General features: G+C 37.7%; 1 protein-coding gene across 1 annotated transcript in view; it reads left to right on the plus strand.

The window, feature by feature from the left end:
* Positions 1-20,009, plus strand: part of SPATA16 (spermatogenesis associated 16) — a 223,503-nt gene that overhangs the window by 139,228 nt on the left and 64,266 nt on the right. The window contains exon 5 of the mRNA XM_060010153.1: positions 17,311-17,458. Coding sequence (XP_059866136.1) covers positions 17,311-17,458 — 148 coding nt within the window. The remainder of the gene's footprint in view (positions 1-17,310; positions 17,459-20,009) is intronic.

The following is a 20,009-nucleotide window of genomic DNA, read 5'->3' on the forward strand; positions in this document are numbered from 1 at the left end:
AACTATAAATGGAGTACAAGCTTTAAAATTTTTGAATCACTATATCATGCAACTGTAATTTATATAATATTGTACATCAACTATACTTCAATAAAAAACAAATATGATGTCACAAATTTAAGGAAATTTGTAACATAATTACAAATGTAATTATGTTACGGAAAAAAGTAACATAATTACAAAACACATCCTGCAGATAAGTTCCATAAACAAAACCCTTCTAACCTGCCTCAACATCGGCACACCACACCAGTATCTCAATAGTTATATACTTCCTTCTGCTAGCCACCCTCTCCCTGATCTTAATTCAAATGCATACATCTTCCCCCAAACCCTGCTCTGTTCTAAGTCAAAAGGGGTTTTTGGAACAGTGCCAGAGAGTATGCAGTCCATGCCAACTTTAAAGACAGGGCTGTCCCACTACCCAAACCACCATGGCAGTTACACTGTTGAATGTAAGAACGCCCACACATCACAGATTAGAAATTATGTCTGCATGTACATTTGTAGACATCCATTAAGGCTGAAGAGATCGGGGCTATTTTCACTACTTTTGTAAGTGGAGAAGTTACTATATATCTGCCTTTCAACCACATAAAATCCCTACCACCCTGGTCAGTTATTCTCTTAGAGATGTTAAACAGGAAATGGAAATTTTCAGAATGTAAAAATTTAAGAACAAGTCTACACCTACTTTCACAGATCGTTGACTTACAATCTCTTAGATGCAGAAGAACAGACCTTTGCCTTGGTGAGCTCAAGAACACCTTTTAATTGCATTAGGAATACTTTTCATGTCAGCAACTCAGCAAGGAAAAAAGGCATAAAGCTCTACACTATATGACAGCTCATACTGGGATGTATCACTTTCATTAAAAGTGTTTGCACCCGTTATTCTATAATAGTATCACCTCTTCAGAGCTAGAGAGAGTTGGAAATACCTTGTCACACCGTACCTGCATTCATACTTCTACAACCTGATACTCATCCTCTGTTATCAGCCAGCCTTCTCTTCTCAAACACCCCCAGACCTCATCACAATTCTGAACTAATTAGCAAAATGGGAAGTCTCTAGTCAGGCTGGGAATTAGCCATTTTGAAGCAGCGACTCTTGTGTATTTATATATTGTTCCTAAAGTAATAAAATTATTCCAAAAAGAACTTCAGAGTAAACTCTAGTCTACCTCCCAAGCCCCCTGACCCTTAGATCCAAGGATAGATTTAATAGCATCAGGAACTGAGCTAGATTTAATAGCATCAGGAAATGTAAAAACAAACAAGCCTTCCTCTTCCACTCCTGTTTTCTTGCCTTCGTTTTCAGCCACGCTCTCAGACACGTGAGTTATCTGGTGTGCAGCTTTATCTCCTGCAAAGTGAGGGACAGAGCCAACTCTGGTCTGCATCACTCAGCAAAGCGGAGTGAGAAAAGGTGATAACAGCTACTTTTGTTTCAGTACTCCCATGAAACGAGTACAGAGGAACCCCACTAAACAGGGGCAAGCTGCCTGATCAGTTCATTCCCCATCTTGACTGTTCATTTTAAATTTTCTTTCTCTTTCTTTTCTTTCTTCCTTCCTTCCTTTCTTTCTTCCTTCCTTCCTTTCCTTCCTTCCTTCCTCTCTCTCTCTTTCTTTCTTTCGAGTCATAAACCCCTCTGAGAATCTGATTCAACTGATAAGCATCCACTTAAAAACAATACTCATAAACACATACACAGAAAAAAATGTGCTATTATTTATCTCATTGCATTGGAAATTGATCTAAACATAGTTAACAAAACAGCATTGACAAGGAATTATGGCTTTCTCACACTTGTGAGAAGGTTGTACACTTTTTCAGGAATAAGCAACTGAAATAACATATTTGACATTGCATCAATGTCAATGTTTCATTTAGTAGCAATAAGAGGTAAAATTCTGATTCACAAAGTCTGATAGCAAATGGAGTCAGAGCTCCTGTAGCTCACAATATCTCACATGGGCCATGTGTCAAGAAATACCAAAATTCATATGACATCATTTCCTTTGTCCTCAAGTCAATGAGCTTATCTTTGTTAACTTCATATTATCAAGGCTATCTATGTCAGCAATTTGTTTCCATTCTAAAGTCATCTGGACAAAAAATGACCTTCATACGACATAAGCCATTTGCAGAGTGTCTGTAGATTTTTGTCTCTAGAAACTCTCCAGACTTTATCAGTCTCACCTCCAATATTAGAAAATCCAGATTTCTGTCTGACTCCAGCAACCTCATTCAGAATAGCAGCTTGACCAAAAAAACTCATCATTCTTCAGCAGTATCTCTAATAGTAAATTCAGCATTTTGATCAAAAGATTTGCCTCATTTATGTAACTAAGATATGAGCCGTTATAAAGCTAGTCCTGGAATGAACTTCTCACATCCAATTTGTTCTAAGAAGGGGTTTCTTTTCTCTTAAAAAAAAAAAGTTAAAAGGAGTAACCAAACCAAATATCTCCTAAATCTCTTCTCTGGATTGCCAACACACTTCTCTAGCAGGAAAGAACCTCATGGTGTGCTCTTATATCTTGACAAAGATTTACTGAAAAGGCAATGATTTGAGTTCTTGGCTCTGAGGAAGTTGAAGACTTTCACAGCAGTAGAAGGACCTCTTCGGGGATTGTTGGAAGGGCTGTTGACTCTAACACGGGCCCATGTAAAAAGCCTGACATGTGGAGCATCTTTCCTTAGTGAAGCAGCAGAGGCTGAGGAAGTGCCAACTTCTCGGGTCCTCCATCTGTGCAGAGAATACCAAGACTTCCCATCCAATTCAAGTTGTACTTGGCATTGAAATTGTGCACCATCTTAAAGATATCAATGGCCTAAATGGTTTCCAAGGTGGGCTCACCAAAAAGAAATATTTTTTGGTGTAATCAGTCTACTTTCAAGGGACAAAATCAGGAGCTGGCTGCCCTGAGAGACAAAAGATTTTCCCCAGGCACATGCTTGAGGAAGATGGTGCACAGTTTGTGGTCCCCTAAAGCACTTCCATGGCTTTCGGGGGTTCACAGACCATAGGATAAGACACTTGCACTACTCCTCTTTCCAACAGCCCTTTTTCACTTTGGTATTGGGCCTAACAGGAGACATTTACTGCTTCCAGCACTCAAAGCAAAAAATAGCACCCAGAATGTTAGTGTCATATAGTGCCTCCTCAGACTGCACTGTAGACATTCAAGCTTGAAACCTTTCCAATCCAGTGTCTCCAGACTCCTCTTAAGTTAGTGGATAGCCTTCTTCTTTACGTTCAAATTGTATTTGTCATTCATACTCATTCAGCACATATTTATCAAGTACTTATTAGTGACCATGTGTTAAGCACGGTGCTATGTGTTGGATATACAGCAGTGCAAGAAAGAGACATCACCCTGTCTTCAAAAGCACATATTCTAGTGCAAAATACTTACCAAGAAAAACAACTGGGACTTAAAGGAGACATCACTTCTTAACCTGTTTTTCTTCCACAATACCGTCAAAGTACCAAAAACCATCATGGTTTGACATGAAACTCAAACCAATAAAATTGAAACTATTTTGGTATAGTTGTTTTGTTTGCAATTTAAAAATTCAGTGCTTATGTTAATTCAACAAGTATTTGTGTGTGTGTGTGTGTGTGTGTGTGTGTGTTTTAAGTTCAGAATTGCAGACAACCTTTGTGCTTTAGTTGAGTTGGGGATTCATAGGAATATTTGGAGAAGGTTACAGTTTTCCAAGAGTCTTTTGTCTCACTGGTCTCTGTGCTCACAGGTGTCTTCATGCAAATTCTAAGGTCTTAGCTATTAGCTTCTTCCTTCAGAAGTGGTGATCAAGGTAGCAGCAAGCTAAAGGCTTTCTCTGCACTAACCAGAGAATGATGTAGGCTACCTTAACACTGAACAGAAGTTGACCTCTTAGACTTAACTTTACTATCCAGTTCTTTGTTTTTCTTCTTGATATTGCAAAATCATCCCAATATTACCCACCATTTGGCATTAAGTGTCTAGTCATCCCCAAGTAATATGAAAAAGAAATTTTATCTAGAAGTGCTTAACTCATTAATGGGTGACCCCTAGACACAGTTGTGGGAATTAGTTTGAGACCTTCCTCATTTCTTTGGAAACATGAAAACAGAATCCTGAAGGAAAAAGATACGGAAGGAAAGGTAAGCTCTGATGAGGAAAGGTGACAACGTTCTGGAATATAGGGAATGTAGACTGAGCAGAGGGATCTTATGGAAGCAATGGATATCTGTGCTTCACTCTATGAAGGAAAGGAAGCAAAAGGAAACAGGCAATATAGAGCAGTAGAATGAAGTCAAACCTCAGATTCACAAGATATAACTTCTAGTTCCAATGCTAGGATTCAATTGTGGGTAAATCACTTCATTTCTGTATTAGTCAGCTACTGATACAATAATGCTGTATAACAAATCACTCTAAAACTCAGTGACTTATAATAATCATCAGGTTAACTTGGGTTTGACTGATCTAGGTTGGTCTTGGCTGGGCGTGGTTAGGCTTAGCTCTAAGCTGCAAAGAGGCCCAAGTGTGATCCACATGTCTCTCATCCTCCTTAGACCAATGACTACCTGATGTCTGTTCTTCTTATGGCAAAATGCAGGATTCTAAGAGAGAAAGAAAAACCATAGAAGCACATTTCAAGCCTCTGCTCATACCATGCCTGAAACATTCCATTAGCCAAAGAAAAGCATGTGGTCAAGCCCAAGGACATAAATTCTTCCGCTTACTGCAAAGCCATGACAAAGCTATTGATATGATATTGCTATAGGGAGGGGGGACATTGAGACCAGCAATGCAATCTACCACAACTGCTCTAGACTTTAGTGTCTGCTGCTATATGATGAGGAAGCTGGCTTAGGTAAATGGTTCTCAAACACTGGTCCAGCTGCATCAGAGGCACTTGGGAAAACATTTGAAGTATTAGATCCTTAGAGTTGGGTATGGTCCTGAAAATCATATTTGCCTACTGACCCCCTACTAGGTGATTCCACTGCATAATCATGTGCTAGATGGTCTCTAAGACCATTTATAATTATTTTAAAGTTAATAACCAACTTAGCCTACCATAGAGTTTATGTAGGGCTTCCCTAGGTGCAAAGGTAGAATGGTAGATGACCTGCACAGGTGATGCTGCCTACCTGACAATGTAACTGATATAATCCATAAGCCCCCGATTCTTCCCTCCCTCAGTCTTTGCACTATATATAGATGCCTCCAGTAAATGAGGCAAACTGTGCTTCCCATTTTTAAAGATCAACACCTGCTCTCCCCCTCTCACCATGATGTCAGTCAGGTTTTCTTGCCCACGTCCCATCCTGAAAGCAGACTCCTTGGCTGCATCAGGATCCTTTCCCACATTCAGTGTTACATCTGGACAACAATGGGTACTGCAATGTTTTTTAGTCACTTGCCTACAAAGAGATTTGTCCATTAAGCTAGGCAATATTAAAGTTCTCATTTTATGAATTCTCCTACTTTTTAGTTAGAAGACAGGCTAAAGAGGAAGTGTCCAAATTGAGACGAGAGGTAAAAGAGAGCTTCTTTTCCTAGGTCTTAGATAAATGTAGAAATGAATTTCTCATCTAATTATTCATTCCTGTTTATATATTCTTTAATGATATGTTTCTATGGTTACCAGCGTTGTTAAATGCTGCCTGTGTTTCATTTTGCTTTGATGCTATTTGAGGTAGTATGCCAGTAAAAGAGGTTCACTTTTAAATGAAAGATGTAATTGAGGCATGTATTTGATCCAAGGTTGAGTGTTCCCGTGAAGGAGATAGTGACCGTGACATTATTTTCTGTTTGTATAGTTTTGCATAGTTTTTCTGTTGATGTTCTGTGAGTGTCCCAGGGACTAGGAAGGAAGAAAGGAAGTAAGGAAAGAAAGGAAGGAGGAAGACAGGGAGGGAGGGATGGAGGAAGGAGCCTCAACCATACACATATTAAACTCATGCCTACATATCAGTACTATATATTTGATGGCATTGATTTGACCAGACTGTCAAGTAGGTACGGTTGCTTTATACCTGCCCCATCCCCCCCTTCTCCCCACACTGTCCCTCCTCCTCAGTCCCACATGTACATGTGAAGAGGCAAAGCCTTCTTTGAAAAATGAGTCAAACACTCAAATACTTTACCTCAGTGTGAATTCTAGTCAAAGTGCCACCTTTTCGGAGGTGGTCTGCCTTTAAAACCCTAATTCTCACTGAGAAATAAACGGCTTTGTGTCCTGCTAAAACAAGTCAGGCATCCTGATCATACAAGAATGTGGAGACAGGGGCTTCCCTGGTGGCGCAGTGGTTGAGAGTCCGCCTGCCGATGCAGGGGACACGGGTTCGTGCCCCGGTCCGGGAAGATCCCACATGCTGCGGAGCGGCTGGGCCCGTGGGACACGGACGCTGAGCCTGCGCGTCCGGAGTCTGTGCTCCACAACGGGAGAGGTCACAACAGTGAGAGGCCCGCGAATGTGGAGTGGAGACAGAGCCTCGGAATGTGCCCTGCAGGGGGCAGCACACTTCACCTGTACATCAGCCCTATCTATCTGCAAGTTGGTAATTCAAGCTCCTTCGAAAAGAGTGACATCATACCAAGCAAGAAAATTAATCCTCAGCCACTCCCGAAGAAATATTTACTTAGTACTCTTCTTCAGAAATGTGTGTGTGTGTGTGTGTGTGTGTGTGTGTGTGTGTGCGCGCGCGTGTGTGTGTGTCTTTTTCATGGTGCTGGTTTGCTTTTACAGTAATATCCATAGGTGATTAAACAGAGTCAGCTTTTCCTTTTCTTTTTTTCCCTCCTAAAAAGTTTTTTGGGTTTCTGACAGTTCTTATGGGAGAAAAAAAAAAGTAACCTCTAAATTTCTTTTCATTTTCCTTCATTTGAGAATGATGTGGGTTTCAGAAATCTAAGGCAATTTGGGCCTTCTTTTACCTGAACAAATTTAGGTATAACTATTTGATTCCCCGAAGTCCTGTGGCTATTCTGCTCAGTTGCCATGAGGTTATTTATTGATACATAGAGGCTGTGCCTTCCAGTTCAAATTTGTGAACATGTTGACTCCTTCTTTGTTTTTGTTTGCATCCGAAAATCAAAAATTGTTATGAGCAAAACCAAATTTAGAGGGGTTTGTGGTTATCTTTCATATTTCCCACAGATACTTATGGCTTATTGACTTACAAGCTTGCTGATAAATTGAGGTCACATTTTTTTAGCAGTTGGAGATGTGGAATAACTATTCCATGAAATTATTAAATTTTTTAAGCTGTGTTCACCCAGGTATAAGATAATCTGTGAAGCTCAAAGCTTTTAACGTTTTTATTTATATTCAGCCATCTTTTTGATGGTATTGCACACCAATTAAAAGTAAATTCTCCTCTTTTCTTGAAGTCATATGATTGTATTTTCCTCACTGATTTTTTTTCTAATAGATCTTTATTGGAGTATAATTGCTTCACAATACTGTGTTAGTTTCTGTGGTACAACAAAGTGAATCAGTTATATGTATACATATATCCCCATATCCCATCCCTCTTGAGCCTCCCTCCCACCCTCCCTATCCCACCCCTCTAGGTGGTCACAGAGCACCGAGCTGATCTCCCTGTGCTACGCAGCTGCTTCCCACTAGCTATCTATTTTACATTTGGTAGTGTATATATGTCAATGCTACTCTCACTTCACCCCAGCTTCCCCCTTCCCCACCGTGTCCTCAAGTCCATTCTCTATGTGTATGTCTTTATTCCTGCCCTGCCACTGGGTTCATCAGTACCTTTTTTTTTTTTTTTTTAGATTCCATATATATGTGTGAGCATATGGTATTTATTTTTCTCTTTCTGACTTACTTCACTCTGTATGACAGACTCTAGGTCCATCCACCTCACTACAAATAACTCAGTTTCGTTTCTTTTTATGGCTGAGTAATATTCCATTGTATATATGTGCCACATCTTCTTTATCCATTCATCTGTTGATGGACATTTAGGTTGCGTCCACATCCTGGCTATTGTAAATAGTGCTGCAATGAATATTGGGGTACATGTCTCTTTTTGAATTATGGTTTTCTCAGGGTATATGCCCAGTAGTGGGATCGCTGGGTCATATGGTAGTTCTATTTTTAGTTTTTTAAGGAACCTCCATACTGTTCTCCATAGTGGCTGTATCAATTTACATTCCTATCAACAGTGCAGGAGGGTTCCTTTTTCACCACACCCTTTCCAGCATTTATTGTTTCTAGATTTTTTGATAATGGCCATTCTGACCAGTGTGAGGTGATTCTCACTGAGGTTTTCTCATCTGTAACGTGAGATAATAATGCTTGTTTTCCAGTGTTGCCTTAACAAATAAACAGAATTTATTTACAGCACTTAGCCAATGTCCAGTGAACACACTATTAATAAATGAGTTTTCCAGATTTATCAATGAATTAAACAAAATCTACATAGGTAGAGTGCAAGAGCAGGTTGCTCTCTGGTGAGAGTCAGTTCATACAACCTATGTCTTGTCTTCATATTAAACATCCTAGGATTCTTTCAACTTCTTCTACAATATACATTTTTTTCAAGGGCAACCTTGACTTTTCCACTCAAAGTTGTCTTGCATAGCAGCCCGAGAGATAAAACAAATTCTTGGTAGAAAAAGCAGTACAAGCCTGGGAACCCAGTTCTTGTCCCAACCTTACCATGCTGTGGGTGCCAGCCATCCATACCCTAAGACCACCAGTCAAGAAATACAATCAAGGACTTCCCTGGTGGTCCAGTGGTAAAGAATCCACCTTCCAATGCAGGTCCCTGGTCAGGGAACTAGGTTCCCACATGCCACAGGGCAGCTAAGCCCGCGCGCCACAACTACCGACCTCGCGCGCCTCAATGAGAGAGCCCGCATGCTGAAAACTACAGAGCCCATGCACCCTGGAGCCTGCACGCCACAACTAGAGAAGAGACAACCTGCACGCCACAACTAGAGAGAACCCCGTGCGCCGCAAGGAAAGATCCCGCATGCCTCAACGAAGATCCTGCATGCAGCAGTTAAGACCCGATGCAGTCAAAAAATAAAAATAAAAAATAAATAAGTAAAATATAAAAGAAAAAGAAATACAATCAGAAAACAACATACATACAGTTAGCAAAAGGAATACCTACTTTCAGATAACAAAGTATAGAGATGAAACGCGCAACAACCACAACAAAAAGGGTCCTAAACTGTGTTGGCATTTACCACTGAACACGAGCTAAAGCTTGTTAGTAATACCCAGTTGTGCTTATGAAATAATTACTGGTTATACAGCTATGTATTCCTGATACCTTTTGGTGATTCATTTTAAGTCATCAAGAATAAAAGCTCTGTGGCATCCTAAAGAGTCTGGAGGCTGCTGAAACCCATACTTGTAGCTCTGAGTTTCTATCAGCTAGTGTTTCTCCAATGTGCAAGCAGAAAATTATTCAGGGTCTTTAGAACAAGAACATATTTTATATTCTATTTCCAAATTATATGTGCTTTGCCATTAAATAAGTTAGACCAACCCAAGCACATTATTAACTTCCCACATCAAGAAGCCATTCATTTAATTTTTGTAAATGTTTCTCTTTGAGAGAGGCATGCTAATTGATAGCATATCCTAAATCTTATGAGTGGCTGGTGGACAAAACAGTCTCATTATGGCCAGTAGGAGTGAAGGATCTATATTCTCTTTTGTGTTAGGATTGTTGTTGTGAAGAGGATCTTGACCTGGTTTAGTTTGATGTGGTCCATTTGTTTCTTTGTTAGCATTAGAGTCAAATTCTCCTTGTCTCTGAAGACAGGAATTAGACAGTCATGAAAAAAGAAAATGGAAACTAACACTTGATCTTATACTTCTAGGAAACAATCTAATTACAAAGACATGAAAATTCAGTGTAAGAGAAAGCATTGGTTCAAGAGACTTGTATTCTTGTCTTGCTTCCATCTCTAATTTTGTGACCTCAAGTGGGTCACCAGAACTAACAAGCCTCAGTTTCCTTGATTATAAAGTTGAGTGATTTTAAAATAATATCTTAGGTCCCTTCTATCTCTTTAGTTCCATGCTGAAGGGGCATGGAAATAAAATCCTGCTACAAAATCTAAATTATTAAAAATTAATACAGGGTAAATTTTGGGCATTAAATGCTGAAGTTATTCAGCTAATGGAAGCATCATATATAATCAAAACCTTAGCCCTAACCCGACTGGCGAGTGAACAGTGGAGTACGTACACACACACACACATACACACACACACACACACACACACACACACACACACACACACACACACACAATATGTGGTATATATATATGTTCTAAAATTCTGTAATACTCTATACACTGCAAAACTAAGATAAATTAAATACTTTAGAAATTAAAATGGTATATATTGTGACTTTTAAACAGGACAGGTTGCAAAGTAGAGAATTCAAAACAGCTATATAAAAATTTGCTTACCTTCGTACAAGTAACCTGTCCATAGAATATTTGGTAATGTTCATAAAATGCAAATAAAATTTTAAATACCTTGATTTACACTGCATGACAATATTTATAACTTTCATATCACTGGGCTAATAAATGCAATGGAAAAGCTGCCCAATATTCCTTTATATTAGAAAAATATGGAACTTACAGTCAAGGTTGTTTAATGAAAGAGCGCTCATAAACCCAAGGAAATATTTCAGCATTAAAATGTTGATTATCACGGCAGGGACAAACAATCAATCATTACATATTTTATTCCAACATATCACTATATTAATAAACTTATCATAACAGTGTCAATCCAGGCTATTTCATAAATGATACTATGAAGAGGTTTACAGGTAAGTCTCAAAGTAAGATACTCTGCTCCTTAGGAAAATCTGCTCTTTAGGTTAAATCTAAATTTCAAGAAAATTGAAATCTTTCTAATTAAATCCATATATATTCAAAGGGATTAAGTTTGAAAAATATTGCTCAAAAATTTTATTTTTCCATTTTCTAGAAAATTTTAGGTATCATTCAAATTTTCATCATTATTAATATAATAACAAAGAGCCATATTAACCACTAAGGGCTAAAGGTTCCCATTCAATCATTTATAGCTTTCAAGTATAGCACTGCTTCCTTTGAATCTAATAATGTCAATTCTGAAGATAAAACAACACAGTTATATTCGTCCACTAGGAATACTTACTTAGATGGACTTCAGGAGGATTAAAGGGTAGGATATATAAAAAAATTTATCACACTGCTAAATGAAACGTTATTTTATCTCAAAGTAGCTTTTCTTTCTTTACTTTTTTTTAATAACACATAAGGCTTAGTAGAAAAAACAATGGATTATGAGAGATTCCAATTTTCCTTTATTATTGTATATTAGAGTAGACTAATTACTACAACAAACAACTCCAAAATTTCAGTAATTTAAAACAATAAACGTTGATTTCTCACTCACAGTATAGTCCAATGTGGGTGTTCCTGGTTGGTTCTCCTCCAGTCAGCAACAGGAGAACCCATACTCCTTCCATCCTGCAGCTCAATCTTCCTCCACATCCTGGGAGTCTTCCTCTCTAGGCAGTTGATAAGGAAAGAAAATAGAAGAGGTTTCTATTCTAAGCAGGGTTTTATGGACTAAGCCTGGAAAGAGTAACATTCCTACCCACAAATTGGCCTTCACTCAGCCACATGGCCACACCTAGCTGCAAGGGAAACTGCCTAACCACGTGTACAGGATATATATGTGTGAGAGTGTGTGTGTGTGTGTGTGTATATATATACATATACACACACATACACATATATATATTATAAAATTGTTCTAAAATTCTGTAGTACTCGCATATACTGCAAAACTAAATTAAATACTTCAGAATTTAAAATTATATTTATTATGACTGTTTTTAAACAGGAGGGTAAAGCCCAGGAGGTAAAAAGATAATTTTCCAAAGAGAAAGTGAAATATAATATTCGAGACCCTAATTCTAAATTCCATAAAATTAAAAAGCTGTTAATCCTTAGAAAAGTCACTTATGCCTCTCCAAGTCACTTAAGTCATCTGCAATTCAGTGAATTGAGCTGGAAAATTCCCAAGGTTGCTTCCAGATCTAATCTTGTAAGTAAAGCAATTTACTGCAATTATGGTCAACCCAGATACTGGGAGCATTAAAGGAATAATTTGATAATAATATATAATAATTTTATCACATTTTCTAATTAGTGATAACAGGGATTCTACTTACTGATTCACCATCATTGGACACATTGTTAAAAGTTACAATTTATCCAAATCCTCCAGCAAAAAGATAGGGGAAAAAATATCATGATCCTGTCATCCTGGAAATGTTTGAGGTTTATGGTTACTGCAAGATTTATCCTGAAAACTTTGGGTGCTCTTAAAAATTCACCAGGAAGAATCAAGCCCCTTGGTTTAGAAGGAGACAAATTTTGTTTCTTTTCTTTTTTGCTAGTCATCTTTTCCCTCTACTTTGCTTTTCCTTTACTCTTAATGGCCTGTCTCTCCCTGTCTTTCCTGGTTTACAATTATCCTAGGCAAGTTGATTTCTGAGGTAGCAAAGGGCTCTTTTTTGCTTAGCTGAAGTATAAGGAGAAATTACTATCTTACTGTTTGTAGAGGAAATGAGCTGCCCACAGACACTCTTGGTTTATGTAACTATAAGCTTTAAAACTTGCTAACAGGAGGATAACAGAGAGTTAGTAGGACTTGCAAATGTAAACACCTAATTTCAAAGCTCATTTTTGTGTAGCAGCAAAGAAAGCATAATTAATAGCAATGTACACTTAACAGCAGGACACCTGGACTGATTGTTTTCCCCATTCTCTGCACATGTGCAACATTTATTGACACCGGAGAAACTCACACATTGGGAAAGAATGACTCAGTTGCAGAAAATTTTTGTCAAGTTAAAAACTATCATTTGAAATCTGCCTTCATTTTCAGTGAAGCTTACTTTTTTACAAGCTGCAATTTCTCATCTGTTCTCTTTATTTTCAAAGATTTTCAAAAGAAAATCTTTGACTGATAGTAAAAAGTAAATTAAAATTTATATTTTAATATCTATCATCCTTACAAAATATCTCAGTTTTTAAAAATCTTTAAATTTAAAATCTTCAATTTGCACGTATTAGACTGTTCATGCATCATTAAAAATCTACAAACAACAAATACTGGAGGGGGTGTGGAGGAAAGGGAACCCTCCTACACTGTTGGTGGAAACATAAATTGGTGGAAAACAGTATGGAGATTCCTCAAAAAACGAAAAATAAAGTTGCCATATGATCCAGCAATCCCACTCCTGGGCATATATCCAGACAAAACTATAATTCAAAAAGATACATGCACCCCTATGTTCATAGCAGCACTATTCACAATAGCCAAGACATGGAAACAACATAAATGTCCACCAACAGATGAATGGATAAAGAAGATGTGGTACATACATACAATGGAATACTACTCAGCCATAAAAAAGAATGAAATAATGCCATTTGCAGCAACATGGAGGGACCTAGAGATTATCATACTAAGTGAAGTAAGTCAGAAAGAGAAAGACAAATACCATATATCACTTATATGTGAAATCTAAAATATGACACAAATGAACTTATCTACAAAACAGAAACAGACTCACAGACACAGAGAACACACTAGTGGTTGCCAGGACGAGGGGGTTGTGGGGAGAGATGGACTGGGAGTTTGGGATTAGCAGGCACAAACTATTACACTTGATCTTAGCCAAAAGGCCAAGAAGCGACAGGCACAAACTATTATATATAGAATGGATAAACAGCAAGGTCCTACTGTACAGCACAGGGAACTATATTCAATATCCTGTGATAAACCACAGCGTAAAAGAGTATAAAAAAAATGTGTGTGTGTATATATATATATATATATATATATGTATAACTGAATCACTTTGCTGTACAGCAGAAATTAACACAACATTGTAAATCAACTATACTTCAATAAAATACATTTTTTAAAAAATGGACATAGATTGCTCATGAAAGACAAGTCCAATTCTAAATTATCAAATTATTACCATCACAAAATGAAAACCTGAAATTTTGGTGTCCAACCAAAAACAGTCAAAAATTCCCACTATTTTAAATAATAATAATTATAATATTTATAATTATAGTAATAATATTTTAAAGCTAAATTTTTTCTAGATTGCTTCACAAATGAGTCATTCAATAATGTACCAGAAATGTTATATATCTGTATATTTATATTTAAAATATAATTTAAAAGTTTAAATATGTATATTTAAAATTATATCACAACATTTCTTCTTGGGGCTCTAATAATTTCCTCTGAGAAAGTATCTCCGTTGAAAGTTCAATTCTTATCCTTGCATACACACTCTGCTCACTCACCCACTTCCTTACTCATCTTCAAGATGGAGGGCAGAAGCCACAAAAGAACCCCATTTCTACTGGCTCTCAGTGGGGAGCTCTAGAGGGAGGCCATGCTCTAGCACACACCCTCCTGAGTAGAGAGCCCTGTGAAAGCCTGAATGCCATGCCCTGAACATCAAGCCAAGAGCACAATGCCTTAAACAAGCAGATCAAGCTGCCACACACTTCAGCCACTTGCTAAAAAACAAAGACTAGTGTAGACTCTTGGGCACGAGTTTTCCTGTCCTGCTGTGTGATGGCTTAGCAAAGCTACCCTGCCAGCAGTTACTTAAGCTGCCAGCGGTTGAAAAAGAAATGGGATGGAGAGAGAGTTTTCTTCTGTCCTTGCCTTACTGGGATACTGTTAATACCTTTCTGGAAGCAAACTAGAGGATTAAATACCTTCACTAAATTTTTTGATCCAGAATTTAAAGCAAAATATCTTCAACAAGATATTCAGAGACACCACAAGGAAAGCTATTTGGATGTTAGGAAGTGTTATGGGCTGAATCACGTCCCCCCGCAAAATTCACATGCTGAAGTCCTAACCCCAGGCTGTAGATTGTGACTGTATTTGCACATAGGGTCTTTAAAGAGGTAATTAAGTTAAATTAGGTCTTTAAGTGGGATTTAATCCAATATGACTGGTGTTCTTATAAGAAGAGGAGATTAGAATACAGACACACCCAGAGGGAAACCCATGTGAAGACACAGAAGAAGGTACCTGGCCATCTACAAGCCAAGGAGAGAGGCCTAAGAAGAACTCAACCCTGCAGACACCTGGATCTCAGACTTCTAGGCTCTGGAACTAGGAGAAAATAAATTTCTGTTATTTAAGCCACCCAGTCTGTGAAACTTTGTTAGGACAGCCCTAGCAAACTCATACAGGAACTAACAGCTTACAAAAGGCAGTAAAGTCAGATCAAGACCTTAGATCTGAGGTCTAGAACAGCTCCCTTCTTCGGCACCTCACTCCACACGAATCCAGGTACAGCTACTTACTTTTTGGTCTGGACAGGCCATCCCAGGATTGGTTCCAGCAATAAACGTATTCTAGCATATTCCACGTTCCAGCAATGAACAATGAAGCAAGGACCAAGCTGGAGAAAACATTCTTCTACTCAATATAAAGGATCTTTACTTTCTTTTGGAGGACCAGAACCTGGTACCTAAACAGCTTGAGTTCTTAATCCACATCTCTGAATTCCAGACCTGCTGCCTGCATTGCCGCTGTTGGCCTTTCATAGTAGCATCCAGGCCTCAGCACCCAGACCTGCTGCACCCTCAGAATCCACTGCTGCATAATCCATGGCTACTTCCATCTAAGTGCTGGCTCTGGGTTTGACATCACAATCATATTCTTTCCCTTCTAGTTCCTCAGACCTGGAAAGGACAGCGTTGTGGACAATATAAGTTCTTTCCCTCAGCCATTCAGAAATTTGTCCCACACCAAATTTAAATTGTAAATTAAAACTGGAATGCCTTTGAGGACAGATGCTTCTTTAGAGGTCCTTTGACCTGAATAGTTCAGCATTTGTATTGTTTTACTTCACTGTCTATTCAGAATCCTAATCATAGCCCATAAGAAAGAATGTGACTTTGATATTGGACTTTGCTGGTGTGCTTGAGTGTGCACTAGTTATCTTTCTTTAAATCATAGCCATATGGTAAATTTTCTGTTTTGTTATGGTTCCCTTTCATTGGTGGGCATGCAGTGGGCATTTCTTGGAAATGGCCAATTTTTATTAAAATGTTTCTAGAAGAAAATTTTTTTTTTAATTGTAAATTAAAAAATTGATCATAGGGGCCATTTGAAGTCACTGAGGAATGAAGCAAGCAATCAACAATTGAAATTCAGTTTCTCAGTTTCAAATCAACTCCTTATTGCTGTTAGTATTAGTCTAAAACTTGTTTACAATATACTCTACCAGTAATAATATAAATTGCTGTTTGTTAAATGATTTTTCTTTGTTGGAAACTTCAAATCTATTATTTTTCCTTATTGGTTGTTGACAACTTTTAGTTGTCAGGGAAAAAATCATTCCTATAACTAAACTTGGATTTTTGTAATATTCTTTTATGCTATTTTCAGAAAAATGATATAACTATAGACACTTCTACTTTTTATTCAATGTTCAAGCCTTGTTAGAAGGAAAAGTTGTAGGAAAGGAATAAATTCCTTTTAAAACTTCACATAACTTTCCTTTTGGTCTGTTTCAAATAGTAATAGACCTAGTTAAAGCAGGAAGTTCAGGGTGATGGCAGGCTTTATGAAGAATGGTATCTTGCATGAACAAAGAAAATTTAAAGAAATTCTTAAATAGCTGAATCCATCTCAAATGGCTCTTGTGATCTAGAGGGAAGGAAAGCTTTGCTAGGAGGAAGTTGAGAAAGTTTTCCTTTTTTTTTTTTTTTTTTCAATTCCAAAAGGCTTTGCCATGTATTGGAAGAAGAAAAATATACAGTTTGTCTAGTTTGTCATGTTATTTATAGACAATACTTAAATCTAGATATTTTAATTAATTTTTTAAAGTAAAATTGCTCATCAGTGTCTGTTCATAAGATAACTACATTAGACTTAAGAATTTGATTTTTAAGATCAAGTTTAAAATGACAGCTCAGAAAACAGGATTTTTATTTTCATCTTAAAGCAAGCTCTGTTTAGAGGTGTCTGTTTACAAACTTTCTTCACTTAATTGGTTTTCTTAATATGAAACAGGATTTCCAGAACTAATTAAAAGTTCATTCTAATGAATATTCAAGACCAAAATATGTTATCTTTGCAGTACAGTATATAGATTTTTAAATCATCCATAAAGGTAATCATATTTTTTTATATTCTTAAAGTCATGTATTGTTATTGAGACCAAATGGGTCGTCTGCTTCCTCTCAGGCCATGATTGAAGAAGCCATCACCAGGGCGGACTCTTTCTCAGTTATGTACACACCATTTGCAACAAAAATCAGAGCTGATAAAATAGAAGAAGTAAAAGAGGTTTTCATCAAAACTCATCCTGCATATGTGGAATATATCTACACAGGTAAGATTCAATATCTTCAAAGTATCAGCTAACAACTTATTTCCTTAAGAAACAAATACAGGCATGTTTCTGCTTTTTGGTTGATTATTTCAGTTTTAGGGATTTTTTTTTTAATCTGATGAGCTGAAATGGAAAGTTATTTTAAGGTTTTAAGTAGAGCTAGCCCTACAGGTCTAGCATAATATTCCTTGTGCCATCATGTTTCTTTTTTTAAGACGAGAGGTAAAACCGAGAAACTCTAAGATAATAAAAAATGAAAGAATAACCTGTAGTAAAATGTCCCCTTTCCCCATATACTTCATCAGTAAACTAGGTGATTATAGTATCTTCCTGAATGTGGATTTTTTTTTTCTCCAATCCCTGCTATTTCTACTTTCCTTCCTCCAACTATCTCACACCTCAAACGTCCCTCTTTTTTTATGTTCTCGGGCCACTGGTGTCCAAGTGAGATCTGAATAGCCAGCCAAGTGTACACAGAGAACACAACACTATTGGTGTCCTTTTTTCCTCTTTTTGTCTTTGGAAGCCACTTGCTTTCATTCATTCATTCCAAATACTTTTTACTATCTACCATGTTCCAAGTGTTATTCTGAATTAAGACAAGAATTTTCTTGTACTAAATTGAGCCAATCTCCAATGGAGATGGAGATTTCCAGTTATCTAAGATACTAAGAGTTGTCAAAAGCTTTTGTTGTTTCTGTTTTACTGTCTTTAAATCACTGAGTCAAAACAATATTAAAGAGTATTTTGGGGCTTCCCTGGTGGAGCAGTGGTTGGGAGTCCGCCTGCCGATGCAGGGGACATGGGTTTCTGCCCCGGTCCGGGAGGATCCCACATGCCGTGGAGCGGCTGGGCCCGTGAGCCGTGGCCACTGAACCTGCACGTCCGGAGCCTGTGCTCTGCAACGGGAGAGGCCACAGCAGTGAGAGGCCCACATACCGCAAAAAAAAAAAAAAAAAAAAAGAGAGTATTTTGTTATTTTCAAAATAAATAAATTAACAATCAGCAATGACTACCATATTAAGCAAAACCTCTAAATACACACATCTAGTATCACATCCTCCTGTTAAGGCCCCTGCATTCCTTTTGTCAGGCTTTTGGGGCCAAGTCACTGATTTATATGATTAATAATATACTCCACTAGTGATCACGTTTAAGGTACCAGGCACTCTACATTCATTATCTCTTGTTACTCCCATAACTTAAGAAGTGAGTAAGATGATTCTCATTTAGAAATGAGAAAACAGCTACCAGAGAAAACAGTTTTTCCAAAGATACACAGCAAATCAGAAAATCAGTGGCTGCAGGCCTTGGATCTGAACCCATATCCTCGCATTGCACCACACTATTTCCATCTGATAGAAGCCGAGGTGTGACGGAAGCATTAAATTTAGGTCCTATGGAATCCTTATTTCTTCCACAAGGCTTCAAGCTCTTCAGAAGAAATATATTTTAAAAATATAACTAGGGATGATTAAATAGTGAATGCCTAAGGAACAATGAAAATTTAAAGGCAGAGAAAGGGAAGAAAAGAAATCACATGCGTGCTATAATGAACACTGATGCTGATTTACTTAGTTCCAGCATTTTATAAGGAAGTAGATAAAAATGTTTCTGAACTCACAATTTTTGCTAATTGTTATAAATCATTTTGTTATGGATATCTTCAAGGGTTTTGCGGGGGGGGGCAAAGAGGGGAATCAATACCACACAAAAGTTATGTCAATCTAGTATCATGGAAAATTAATCCAATTCAGCTATTTCCATATCTACTCTCAGATCCACTGGTAATAAAGAGAGATTCATTGAAGAGACTACCAGTTTGCCAATTTCTCTACTGGTAGAATAAATTTAGTTATATTTAACCTACTTCCCAGAGAAGTCATGAAGATTAATTAAGACTTAGGAAGCACTGTTGCCACTGAGGGTTTAAAAACAACAATAACATTAATGAGCCAGATTCACATCTCATGTAACTCCATCAAACCTGTTATCAAGATGAATTATGATCTGTTGGCAAGATGATTCATGCTAAAGGATCTTATACTTTGGAAGAGAAGATAATTATAAGTTACTGATGATTGTTTCTATCATTATATAATTACTAATTGCTGGAGTGTGACAGTGCTATATGAGAACAGAGAGAAGACAGTTTCTGGAGGAGAAGGGGAGGTAGTGAAGGCAATCTCGAATTTTAAATTTCATTAGGAGTGGTGAGGTCCTTCGCTCTACAGAATGGGTACTTTGAACTAACAGGCTATTACACTGATGACATTATTTGCCTCTGTTGCAAATGATTAAAGGGTCACTCCAAAGCCATTGCTGGAACGACAGTGAAACCACTATTACGAACTATATGTGCAAGTCTTAGAGGCATCTCTTCTTTTCCCCCCAGGTAATTCCAAGGTGAGGAAGGGGGCGGGTCAAGTGTGATCTTTAGCTTCTGGATATTTCTCACAGGAGGTGCAGAGTGGTGATTTGGGCAGGCATCAGTAGCCAAAGGCAGCAGCTAGAAAGTGAGTTACACAAAGAGAGATAGGGCCTAGGAGGG

The sequence above is a fragment of the Delphinus delphis genome, chromosome 4 (assembly GCF_949987515.2).
Source record: "Delphinus delphis chromosome 4, mDelDel1.2, whole genome shotgun sequence".
Classification (NCBI taxonomy): Eukaryota; Metazoa; Chordata; class Mammalia; order Artiodactyla; family Delphinidae; genus Delphinus; species Delphinus delphis.